This window comes from Aedes albopictus, chromosome 3, assembly GCF_035046485.1.
Source record: "Aedes albopictus strain Foshan chromosome 3, AalbF5, whole genome shotgun sequence".
Classification (NCBI taxonomy): Eukaryota; Metazoa; Arthropoda; class Insecta; order Diptera; family Culicidae; genus Aedes; species Aedes albopictus.
Window position 1 is genome coordinate 90505517 of NC_085138.1, and position 13402 is coordinate 90518918.

General features: G+C 37.2%; 2 protein-coding genes across 3 annotated transcripts in view; one reads left to right on the top strand and one right to left on the bottom strand.

Moving 5' to 3' along the window:
• LOC109423702 (pseudouridine-5'-phosphate glycosidase) overlaps nt 1-13402 on the top strand; it is a 520698-nt gene that overhangs the window by 139939 nt on the left and 367357 nt on the right. The gene's annotated exons all lie outside the window — the stretch shown is intronic.
• Nucleotides 1-13402, bottom strand: part of LOC109423689 (uncharacterized) — a 125419-nt gene that overhangs the window by 21633 nt on the left and 90384 nt on the right. For both annotated transcript variants that reach the window (XM_029873087.2, XM_029873078.2), the window contains exon 8: nt 1860-2297. In XM_029873087.2, the coding sequence (XP_029728947.1) occupies nt 1860-2297 (438 nt within the window). The remainder of the gene's footprint in view (nt 1-1859; nt 2298-13402) is intronic.

A 13402-nucleotide genomic window follows, 5' to 3' on the forward strand; every position in this document is an offset into this window, starting at 1 on the left:
ATTCAATTTACTTTGCGTATTTTTTATGGAACATTTACATTTTATTATACATATAACATTATGTTTTATTATGGAACATGTTGTATTGTTTATTGATTCAAAATTGTACTTTTAATGAGAGAATTTTATGTTTTACCGGTTCATTTTGTATAAAGTATGGAATGTAATCAATTATTTAAGGGTAACATTGCACATTTTCATTGATAATCTGTTCATTCTTTATGGAGCGCTTTTTGATTTTCTATGGAGCATTTGCAATTTGTTATGGTCGCAATAACATTTTGCCATTATTTTACATGTCGTCCATGAAAATCTGTACGTTATAACTTTTTTTCGCAGGTTTCGAACCGCTTTGCGGTCTTCGACAAAGTTTTTTGTTACATCCAAAGCAATACCTTAACGTCATAGGTCATACAGATGAAATGAAATGAAAATGAAAATGAGAAAAATGCAAAAAAGTGAGTTTTCCCATACAAATTTCAATTGCAATGCGGAATACGGGGACGCAACCAATCGCTCCCATATGTTGCACAGTTGTTTTGGGCGCTAATATGGTCCAAAAAAGCTTTGTTCCGGGTTGATGCGATCAAAATTCAATTTTCTCATACAACTTTGACCCAATATTGCAAACTGGCTAGGTATGCTGAGTGCGAGAGTAAGTCTCGGCTTCAAATAAAAACAATGTGTTGTGGATTGGAAAATCCATGCCGAAAAAAGGATGGTTTGTGAAAAAAGTGATGTTCATGGTGTGGGCTCGGGTACAGTTTGGCTTTCTGTTCCGCAGAATCAATAAACCTGTATTCTGTGGCTTAGTTGGTTAAAGCGCCGGTCTAGCGAATACGGAGCCGTGGGTTCGAATCCCAGAAAAACGCGATTTTTCGCAAATTCATTTCTAAATTTGTCAATTAGCAACATTCTGTGCCTTCTAACTACAAGTTTTTCTGTTAGCCAATACTCTATTTTGATATTTATATAGTTCATGAATTGGAGAATTATAATCTCAGCATATACGCTGCTTCCTAGAAAACGGTTAGCAAAGCGTTTCCATCCTGAGCTGCACAAGCGAGTTCATTGTCTTCTTGACCAGCAGCCACGAACTGGTCGCATCCGGTGCAAATCTGGCTTAAATGCTCTCCCGGTCCTAAACGACCAACTTTCTGCCCGAGCGAAATTCCATCAAATTAATTGAAAATTCCAGCAGAATAAGCATTTGTCAATTCGATGATACACAGGCTATATTGAGCGGCGTTGCTCGCCTGGATTGGGGGCCTCAATAGGAATAACTAGAAATAGAAATCCGAAAATGCTGAAGACTTTATCCTCGGTATTCATTTATTCATCTATTGTCCAAAGCGCTGCTGCCTGATGGAACTGTTGCAATTTCTATTGGAGACGAGTCCCCGAACTGGTGGAAAGTCGTTGTCAGCACCGTGCACCGTGATGGGACTTGAACCACGAACAGCAGAGTGCACTTTTGTTTGGGCTTCTTCCGGTTGAAGTGCTAACCGGATTTCCACCGGTAAGCGGCTGTGTGCACAATGTAAAGTGGATGGTTGAGTCGAAAATCTGAGTCGGACAGGGCCGGTAATTGAATTGATTTAAAAAAGGCAGGATTTCTGCTTGTTTCATGATTATTACGCGAGTTTCTGCTATCGACGTAGATTATTTTCGCTTTAAACTCTCGAATGAGACCAATGGAGATTCATGTATATGAAGCGTGAATCGTAGCAGGATATCCTAAGACCTCTTTGAGATGATATTTTTCATAAATATTGTTACTCGGATATTGGTTAAATATGGAGAATTATTTTTACTAAAAAAATGATCTTGAATATGTGCAATTCATCAGATACACTCACCTGTGGATATACCGCTCGGCACGTCACGATCGTCCTGACGGCGCCACCTCCGCTATCGCCTCCACCTCCCCTACTGGTGCTACTGCTTCGAACGCCTAAACTGCTACTACTGCTCATGGCAATCGAACTGCTACTACTACTGCTGATGCCGCTACCACTACCGCTACCACCTATACTACTCCCGAGCCCGGCACCGCTGCCGCTGCCATTGCCTCCTATAACGATACTATTGCTACTACTGCTGGGAGCCGTTATCAGACTCCACACGTCGCTGATATCACTAAAGTTGCGGTTGGTCGTCGTCATTTCGTCCAGCTGCTCCTCGCTCCGGTAGACCACGGCCGAGGCCAGCGGCCTCCGCGATATGCTGATCTGTTCGGCAATGTCCGCCGCGCAGCACGAATCCGGGTAGGTCCGGTTCACCAGATTCGGGAAGTCCTGTCGCGGAGGAAGAGAGAAGAAATCAAGCGAATTAGTGCAAAGAAAATGAAACTAATTAAATCGGATGAAGCCCCGAATGGCTGTCTGTCCGTTTCCGTTCCGGTGATCTTATCCGAGGGGATGTGATTACGGTAATCCCCGGGTAAGGGTTGAAGGGATTAGTTTGGTTGAGGAGATTTTTTTTTCGTTTCTATATAGCTAGTTGCTCTAGCCCGTCAGCAGCACCACCACCGTCATGCTGCGTATAATCAGATGAGCTGGGTTGGTGTTATAGACGGGAGGCGAAATTTGATATTTTATCTTGATGTGAATCTCGTACGAACTGCACTTCCTGATTTTGATGAGATGGGGAAAGCGAAAGTGGTAAATGGAACCGGTAGAATTATAACCAACTGTGTGCACAGGGCAACCAAATTGGAGAATCATTTCTGATACAACTATTCATATAAACATCCTACAGATGTTACAACAGGTTACAACTATTTATAACTGGCATTTAATGTTGTAATAAAAGATGTTTGTATCTGCCCTATTTTATGTGTTGTGTCGTCATATGTTGTTGTATTGAAATTTAATCACTATAAAGTATAAGTACGTAATTATAACCCGTATCCGCGCAACAGAAAAGGGCAATTTCGGCAACTTTCAACCGATTTCTTTCATTTTAGCACCATTCAAACCGTATGGATGAACACCGTAGCAAGCAGTGCGCGCGAGCGGCTGCATTTTCAAAACTGTTACGAGTTTTCTGTGCTCCACGTTGTCTTGTATATGGCTGTCCGAATTGAGAAACGACTGGTGGTGCTATTCATTCCGCAAATTTGTCTTATTCCCATTGGGGTTGCTGAAGTTCGTCTTAATTTTCGCGTGATTTCTTGTAATTTTTGGTGGTATTGCTACTGGATGTCCGGGAGACGCAAATGGAAGTCAACAATTTCGTCTGGAGAGTACTGGAGTTCATATAATTTGATGAGTTTGTTCCTATATATCTTTTTATTGGCTAAACTTATCCTTTGGACTTAACCCTTCCGCTAACGATAACTAAATTCCCATGACACATAAGCCCGAGAGGACGTAGAGGTCTCCTACATACTTTTTTTGGATGTCCAACTAATCCTCCTTTCCCATCCCTCAGCTGTCGCAGGGACGTGGCCAGAACAGCTTTCGACCGGAGTGTAGAATTAGCATCTAAGTTAAAATACACAAAAATAAAAACTAAAAAAAAAAGCTTTCGACCGTTGGAGGATTGTGCCAATCATGTTCTAGAGCCAGTGATACTTAATAGTCCACAACTCGTAGTGGTGAGTCTACGTCAAATTAATTATCAGCCTCCACTGGTCTCGATTCTGTCTGGGCCAATCGCTTCCAATAATCGCCCTGAACGTTTTCTTAGGTCCTCAACTGCAAAAATCTAACATGTGCGTGGCCTTCAACGAAGCCAACGACCCCTTCCTGGTTCTCTGCTGAGTCTGATTTTAGCTTGTCGTTCCTCCGGCATACAAGCTACGTGCCCAGCCTACCGCAGTCTGCCGCGTTTTATTCGCTTCACTATATCCATCTCTTTATATACTTGGCACGATTCGTATAGTTCATGCGACGCCGTCAGATGCCGTCCTCCAGTTTACCGCCGAGTAATTTTTGCTGCACCTAACGTTCGAAGGCTCCAAAAGCTCTCCGGTCAACTTTTTTACACGTTCACGTTTCATGACCGTTTAAAGTGACCGGAAGAATTAGAGACTTGTACAACGCGAGTTTTGTCTTCGTTTGCATCCTCCGAGACTTCAGCTGGTTTGACAGACCGAAAAATGCCCGATTTGCAGCCGAAATCTTTACATCTCGCCACCTAGGAATTTGTGATACTTACTTAATGCTATTGCTATTTTTTACATAAATGTTCTAAAAATCCAAAAGAAGAAATTTACAAAAGAAAACAATTCAATATTTCAGCACGAAAGTAATATTACGAAATTTTGGTACACATTGTAAAAATCTCTTCGTAATCGAAAAACGTGGCGTGTACCGCACAGAAGTAAAAGTTATGATATAAATCTGTTTACTCGTTTTCGAAAAAATCGTGCTATGCAAACACCATTGCGTATTTATTTATTCTTGACGAAGCTCAAAATAGTGAGTATTTTCATAGAAGTGGCCCAAATTAGTCTTTCAAGAACTTTTAGATGTTTCAACAAATCAACACTTTTTCTGTACCAATTGGAAGAACTACTCTTTAGATTTGGTTATAGCTTTGCTAAACTACTTGCGATAACTTCTATTTGAGATGTGAACAGTGAAGTTTATTTGCACACATACATATGTATTAGTATAAACTCAATATAAAAACAGTTAACATACAACAGAAATAAAGCAGATAAAAGAAAAACTCTTATTGCTCAATAGCACAAGTTTGCTGATTTTTTTATTATTTCGGGACAAACCTGCATAATTATTTTGTAGGTGATAGATAGATTAATGAAAAAAATGCAGTTTCAGTTTGCTTCATACGAATGTGAACCAGTTGGTTTGATTCTCAGCGAAGAATGTTGACTTTTTTTATGAATTTAACTTTCATTTATTCCATTCAATACGCACATACCTACATGAACTGGTCATTTAAGCTTCAGGGATTTTTTTTATTACCGTACAAATTGGTACCAAGGTTTTCAGAATTTAATGAAATTTTTTTTCACAGGTAGGGTTCATATACATATGAACAAAAACTAAATAGAAAAAATCAGGGTCGCCTCATTTTCCGGAAAACTGCAGTGGAAAACAATCATTTTCCACAGACACCACCTACTTTGAAAAATCATAACTCTAGAACGAAGCATCGTAGACACACATACACCATCACCATAGCTTGGATCCCTTCACATTGCTCGATTCCGGGCAATGAGAAAGCGGATTCACTGGCTAAGGTAGGCGCTAGCGAAGGCGATATTTACGAGCGTCAAATCGCCTTCGACGATTTTTTTGCATTGGCCCGTCAGGAGACCTTGATCAGCTGGCAACACAAATGGAGAGATGGGTAGATGGTTGCACTCCATCATTCCATAGGTGTCGAAGAAGCCATGGTTCAAAGGGTTGGATTTAAGCCGCGATTTCATTCGTGTAATGTGTCGGCTGATGTCCAACCACTATTTGTTGAACGCACATACCTTCCGTATTGGTCTCTCAGAAAGCAATCTCTGTGTCTGTGGCGTGGCTTACCAGGACATCAAACATGTCGTGTGGGGATGCAATGAGTATCGTGAGGTCAGATCTGAGCTGCATGAAATTCTCCGGGTCCGAGGAAAACAACAGAAACCCGTTAGAGAAGTGTTGGCAGGACTTGATTTGGAATACATGAATCTCATATATCAGTTTTTGAAACGTGTTGATGTCAGAGTTTGATGTAGTACGTTCCTTGTTTTCGTTGTCCGCCATTTGGTTTTGCTGTTCGCCCCTGTCTGTCGCTGTCCCCTTCCGTTTGTCCTCTTCTTGTCGTCGCCTATCATAAATCCCTTTTTTTTGGTTCCGTTACAGATAAGGACATTTTATCCCATCAATGTTGTTAGTATAAGTTAGCAAATAATTTATTTTATGACCCCTAAATCCCTCCTTCCTAATTTTATTTTTATTTTTTTTATTCCTAACCTCGAAACAGCCACGAGTACTTCGGCTTCACAAACTATCATAGTATTAAGGCAGTAAATATTGTAAAATGTAAAAATATTGTAAAAATCAACAAATGATTTCGGCTCAGTTATGTCCATGGGGCGCCCGAGCCTTCCAAATAAACGAATAAGTAAAGACACATTTTTTTGTGAAATCGTAAGCAAATTTTCTCAGCAATTCAAAAAAATACAAAATGGAAATTGTTTTCCACAAAATTTTCCACTGTTGAGGAAAATCGGTTGGAAAAGTCGGAAACACTATTTTCGAAGTCCGCAAAAATTCCCAAAAAATATATTTTTGAAAGGAAATTTCATATCTTGTAAAATTGTCAAGATGTAGTTTTTCTCCGTTCCTGAGTTATGACCAAGTTTGTGGAAATTGTTGGTTGGAAGATGTTGGTTGATTTTCGACCATCTCTATTATTAATTTGCACAAAATTGGTCATAACTCAGGAACGGAGAAAAACTACATCTTGAAAATTATGAAAAAAATGATCTGACACATAACGAAATAAGTAAAAAAAAAAACAATGACAGCAACCAGCATTGATTCATTGATCTTTATTTATAAACTAACGAAATTCATCAAAAAACCTTTTGAATTTTTAGCTATAGGTAAAAAGTACGGATGCCAAAATGTCAGTCAAATACATTTAAGATTTTCATAAGCTCGCTCTATGAAGCAAAACGGACTCGCAGCTTGGTATTTACACATTCGCCTTCCCTGGAAAAACTTCTTGAAGACGTCTATTTCTGGAGAAATGTCAGGAGGATCTAGAGGTATTTTTATTTAATTTCCTTATTAATCAGTGAAAAGAGTTCTTTTTTAATTTAAGAGCAATTTTAAGAGGAATAGTAATGAATTCTCAATGGAATCTCAATCAAAGTTGTTTGAAGAATTTAGTCGAGGAAATCATACTACATTTCATCCCTAGGAATAAAAATTCTAAACAAAGCAAGTATTTAGTTAAATGTCTAGATTTTGAATAAACTCTCAAAATAATTTCGGAAAAGAATTTCTTAATAAAATTCCTGAGCGAAGCTGCTGATTACTTCTAAGTGTAACTTCTGGAATAATTTAAAAAAATCTACAGGAGTTTGGGTAATCCCTCAGGATATATGCCCTTTGAATAAATTTTCGAAGAAATGTAAAAAAAATCCTTGAAAAATCCAGAAGGAATACAGTCAGGTCTTTTTTTTACGCGGCCGCGTAAATGAAAACTCCATACAAAAAAAAAAAATTCTTCGTCTTATTTTTGCATGACTTGTAGAGAAATGGTGAGACTTTTTTTACGCAGTTTTTCGATTTTCGAACTGAGTTTTATTTTTACGCGGTACGTATCCCCCGCGTAAAAAAACCTGACTGTATTTTGAAAGATTTTAAGATACAAACTCAACTGAAAAATCTGGCTGAAGTACTGAAATGAGAAAATTTAAGTTAAACGGAATCTTTTCGGGCCTTCATAAAGAAACCTGTGGACGAATTTCGGAAAAAAAAATCTAGCAAAAAACTAACAACTCTAACAATTTTTGGAAGAATTCTAAAATAAAAGTAGTCGGCTAAGAAAGGCCTCAGTGTGGAGCCTCTGCTAGAAATATAAAGAGAATTTCCCAGAGGAAGTTTTACATGTTTTTTTTTCTGGAAGAATCCTTGATAGCTGAATTATTCTTCTCTTGATGGTTGAATTCTTCAAAGGACTCCTGTAGGTGTTCTTCAATTTAATTTTTGAAAAATTTTCATAGTTATAGGGTATCGCGCTACTTGGGCGGTGGTTTTCTTCGTCTGTTATTTTCGTCTGTTTTCCACTGTAACTCGGTCAATTTTGAACCGATTGACTTGAAATTTTGTACACGGGTAGATACTATACCTATCTCACCGCATTCCAAGAATTGTGTCAATTGGTTCAAGATTGACTGAGTTATAGTGGAAAACAGACGAATATAGAAGCCACCGCCCAAGTAGCGCGATTCCCTATTTAGGATTAAGCATTCCTAGAATTTGTTGGTTAAGGCAAACATTTATGTATGTATCGGTTTTCGATTTTCGTTTATTAAACAATGGACCAATATTTTCAAAATCGGTTTCCATACGCATTTAGAGGATGAATCGATATCCTGAACTTTTACCAAATTGAAAATGTTTTTTTTTTGGTTTTACAATACACATTTTTCGATTTTTTCTTTCGAAACGTTTAAAATTGAAATACATTTTCCTTGAGTTAAAAATTTAGGAGATACTTGGATCCTTTTTCTATTTGTGTATGGATTTTGACTTTTGGAAAATATTGCTTCATTATTTATAAAAAATAAAAATAAAAATAAAAAATAGGAAATGCATTTAGTTTTGCCCTAAACCTATGAACGAATAGTAGGATCTACGTTCTGCTGACATTTATTAGGAAACATGTGGAGAAATCGTAGAATAACATTCAGAAAATACAGTTAGGGGATTAGGGGCGTAATGGACACCCCTGTTTTCGACGAAGCCGTTGACTTTTATGTTAAACTTTTAATGCATAAGTGTAAAGGAACAAGTCATGGTTCTGTTTTTCAATAGTACCATGTATATTGCTTCAAAATAACCAAAATATCAATGAAATTGAAATATGTTTTTCATATGGTGAAATTCTTATAATTTCGAAGCAGCATCAAATAAGGTATTACGAGTGTTGGAGTGTATCCTCCATAAAAACAAGTGAATTGTTACCTTATCTACATGTATACGGAGATTTAGCAATGGATGAAGTATTTTATTTTTGATCAGAATTTACTCAAAATAACAATTTTAACCCTCTAATACCCAAATTTTTGATTTTGATCTAAATATCATGTTTCGTCGTCTAAAATCGAATTAAACATGTTTTGGAAGGTGATTCTTTTTAATTCTCGATTTCGTGAATTTCAGTTTTTGATTTTTCTAATTTTTATTTTTGAACATCCCCACACTTTTATATTTTTCCTGGAAGCCAATTTGGGGAACGGATTTTTTGAGATGAAAACATTTTGAGATTTTATGATTATTGTTGAAATATTATTATTTTAAATTTTTTCTCAGAAAATTTTATTTTCCGTGTAATTTTAAGGAAAATAATTTTAGAGTGTATTCGATTCCCTTAAACTATTAAACAAAGATAGAGTGATTTGGGAAAAATTGAAAATATGTTAATTGTAGCGATTCAATACAAAATAAACAATGACTTCTAAAAGGTGACAAAAACATCAATTTTTCAATGATTTTTAAAAAATGTAAATACGCTTTAAAATACACCAAAAACCATTTTGAGATATACAGAACAGTCCTTCATATCAGCCAAAAATATAAAAAAAATTATTTTTCACGAAACAAAAATTACAATAATGCTCAAACTATACCCCGTCTAAAGGCGGGATTGGGTATTAGAGGGTTAATATTATAGTCGATTCGGGGCGAAATGAACACTGGCAATTACGAATGGATGTACGCGTATTGCATACTGTTAGGCGATTTAGAGAGTTTTGAAAAAATCAATCCGATTATTTTAGTCTAAATTTTAATTAATTAACATTGATGTTATGTAAACTCATCTAAGATGGAATTTTATATCTTGGTATTGATCTCCGTAGGCAAATTACTTAACTGGTCGATGTAACCGAAGAATTAGCATAAAATAAGCAGGGGTGTCCATTTCGCCCCGTACCTTTCCTGCCAGCCCTGAAAAACACACGATTTACAATTTATTATTTCTTCACAATAAAGACATTCTGCTTGCTGTAAATGATTGAAACACGAAGGAAACAAGTTAACCCTTTATAAGGCCGAGAGAACCTACATTCGAATATAAAGTACATGTGGTGTAATGAACAAAAACGTTTTTATTTTCAAAAAATTTGATGGTCGATTTTGTATGAAAAAAATGGTCTAAATTTGAACTTTTTGTCAACATAGTTTAAAATGTTGTTATTTTATGATGCGTTAATCAATCATGCTGATTTTTTGACAGGTTATCGCCATAATATTCGTGAGTTACTTGTGTGGATTTGAACTCGATTGGTCAATTATTTTGGACGATATGGCAATTTTAGTACATGTCCATTTATTATAGTACATTTTTTCAAAAGGCTGAGTTTCTAAAAGTAATAAAGCAATCAAGTTGAAATTTTGTCCACAAGTAAAAGGAACATAGGCCTTTCATTCCCCATCATTCGATTTTCAATTCGCTCACCATAACAGAATTTCGAGCTTATAAACCTTCATGCACTCAAAAATGGCAGTTTTTGGAGAGACATTTTGTTTTAAAAAAGCCCATTCATATTTGTTATGGGTTAAAAAAAAAATCATAAGTGTTCACAAAGGCCCAATGTGTCCATCAGTTAAACCAGAAGTTGTAAAAAATTTCTAAACGAACAGAAAAAAATATGTGTATAAGGTGGCAATATAGTTGCTACTGCCTTATAAAGGGTTAAAGTATTAAGTCAACTGATAATATGTTTAGTTTTACTCTGTTATACAGGCCTAACGTACTCATTTGCTTAGGGTGTCCATTATGCCCCTAATCCCCCTAAACATCTAAGATTTGTTTATAAAGATCTGACTATTTTGAGATAATTTGTGACGGTTTATTATACGAAATTCCCATACGAGTTACCAAAAATCCTGGACGAAACACCTAAATACTTTTAATTTCGAACTGAAAACCTGGAAGGTGTTTTTTCTGAATATTGTACTTAACTTTTTTGTTTGAATTCTAACAATTTTTCAGATCGATTTCTTGATTTTTATTCATTTATTTGTAATCTGCATGTTTTTGTTAAAATATCCGAAAAACTTTTTGATAAAAATCGTTAAAAATGTGTGTGAATCTGAACAGAAATTCTGTGAAATTTATGAAATATTTCATGCATTATTTCTCATAAGAATATCTTCTTAAACTACTGGTTATTTTCTAATAGAAACTTTGACAGGCAATTCTTTCGAAGCTTTTCATTGTTGTGGAAATTTTCCAGGACATTTCTAGTGGAATAATTTATTGTGTTTATGTCAAGCAGTCGTAACTTTGTGTATATCGGGAAATGTTACTCTTTTTTTTCTTGGAATTATACTGCAACATTCCTGCAATAAACCTGAAATATTTTGGATGTTTCTTGCGACTACAATACTTGTAGACAATTACTTCATGGATTCACTAATCAAGAATTTAGATCAAAAATCTTATGGAGTTACGTCGAAAATTCGTGGAAGTGGTGATCTTGATTATTTTCAAGAGCTTTTGCTGAATTCTTACTTGCAGACGGTTTCTCGAACATTTTCTTGAAATGCTCAAAAGGTGTCTTCTGGGCGTACTCCAGGAATTCCAGATGGGAATCCTTCAGGAACTCCTTGTAAAAATCATGCAAGAGTACCTTTTGCAAATTTTTTAGTAGTTTTTTTTAAATCTTCAAAAGTTCTTTTTGGGAGCCCACCTAGTGTTCCTTAGACATTTTCCAGGTGTTTTTTTTCTTGGAGTCATCCAGAATTCTGTTTGAAAAAAATTTCCATGGGCTCTTCTGGAAATCGTGTAGAAGTACTTTCTAGAAATCCTTCAGGTGTTTCATGTGTGAATCTTCAAGGATTTCTTGTCAGGATTTCTTCAGGAATATCTTCTGGAAATCTCTCAGGAGTTCCATTCGGCCTTTCTCCAGATATTTCTGGAGAAATCTTTGACCGGAATGCTGAATTCCAGTCCAAACTCCTGTAGGAATTCCTAAAAGAGCTTCTAAAAGTTTTCCAGGAGCAATCATGTCTATTTTCGTTGAACGCAATAGTTTGCCGCTAAATAAACAGTTCTTTCATCCAGAATGATGCCTTCCAGAATGACACACTTCACAAAGTATTTCATCTTTCGCATCGTGATTTTGATATTTCAACAAAGAAGGATATGCTTCCTTTTCCGGAAGGAATTCCTACATGAGTATCTTCTGAGCATTGTGCAAGCATTTATTCACGGATTTCTTTAGAAGTATTTTCTGGGAGAGCTTTAGGAGGGAATTTCTCAATGTAGTCTCTTGGAACTCCGCCAGCCTCTGAGAGTGTTCATTGGAATGGTTATCTCGTACCATTCCGCATGGTTACTTTTGGAATTCGATAAGAAGTTTTCAAAGAAAGAGTTTCTGAATGCTGTGATTTCTCCAGGAGTTCTTTCCGAGAACTCTCCAGAAGATTCTTCTAGGATCAATGGAGATGTGCTTTTTAAAATGTCTTCTGGAGTATTTATGGAAACTCTTTCATGATTTGAATCAGATATCGGATTGCATAAAGAAACTCATGCTTTTTTTTATTCAACCTAGAGATCCTCTTGGAATTCTTCCAAAAGTTGCTTATGAGATTCCAAGATGTTATTTTTCTGAAATTCCTTCAGGAGTTTCTCCGACGTTGGTACAGAATTTATCTCGAGAATTCTCCCAAGATTATTTTCGGTCCTCAACGTTGTGTGACTCACGACAGGTGCGTAGACTTGATCGTAGTCCACGCCGTACCTTTGATTGTAGCCTTGGGCCACAACCCTCGCCTTGAATTTGACGACCTCGCCTGCTTCGTTCTCCTTCACCTTGAAAATCCATCGGCTGCCGACTATCTTTCTATCACGTGGCCTCGGAACCAGGTCCCAAGTTCCGTTTTTGCCATGGGACGACATCTCATCGTCCATAGCCCGAATCCACATTTCCTTTTCAGGTGATTTCACTGCTTCGCTAAAGAGTGTGCGGTAGTTCGGCAGCAGCAAAGTTTCGCGCGCTCGCTTTGCTTGATTTTTTTTTCTCTTCCCTCTGCGGGGCTCCGACGACGGGACGAGTGTGCGCGTGCCGTGGTTCGAGTCGGTTCCGAATTTTTCGCTTCCCTTCGGCGCTAGTTTCCAATACACTTTTAGTTGATAATAAATATTTTCTTTCATTTTTTGCATTTACACAAAAGAGTGAAAAATGTCGCCGGTCGAGAAAAAAATCCGGGCGCCGACAAGTGAGTCGCGTTCAGTGTATTTCTGTGTGGAATAGACTAAAGGTTTCTGCTCCCTAGTGGAGTGGAGACGCGCGATAGAATTTTCTTTTTGGCTAGTTCTTGGTCGGTTGTTAACGGCGGTTTGTGTATATTGATCCATTGTCAAATCATATCACCAACCATAGGTGACTCCCGGACTGACAATGTACCTTACCCTACTAACAAAAAAATCCTTCCTGAGTCAAACGTGGAGATGCAGCGATTCGCGGTCTTTATAACAACGTTTGTCTTACTAACATTCCCTTCCATCCTCGATGACCGTAAGGACGTGGCCGGCGCCGTTATTGACCTTATTAAAGTTGAGAGCTCTCGACCTGTGTACATTGAGAATAGTAAGCTAGTCCCAAGCCCTATTCATTGGTTCCTTGTGCAATTTCGATTGCTCTGGTCAATCACGGAGTAGCAACTACGAATTGTGCGGTCATCTATGCTCATGCTCA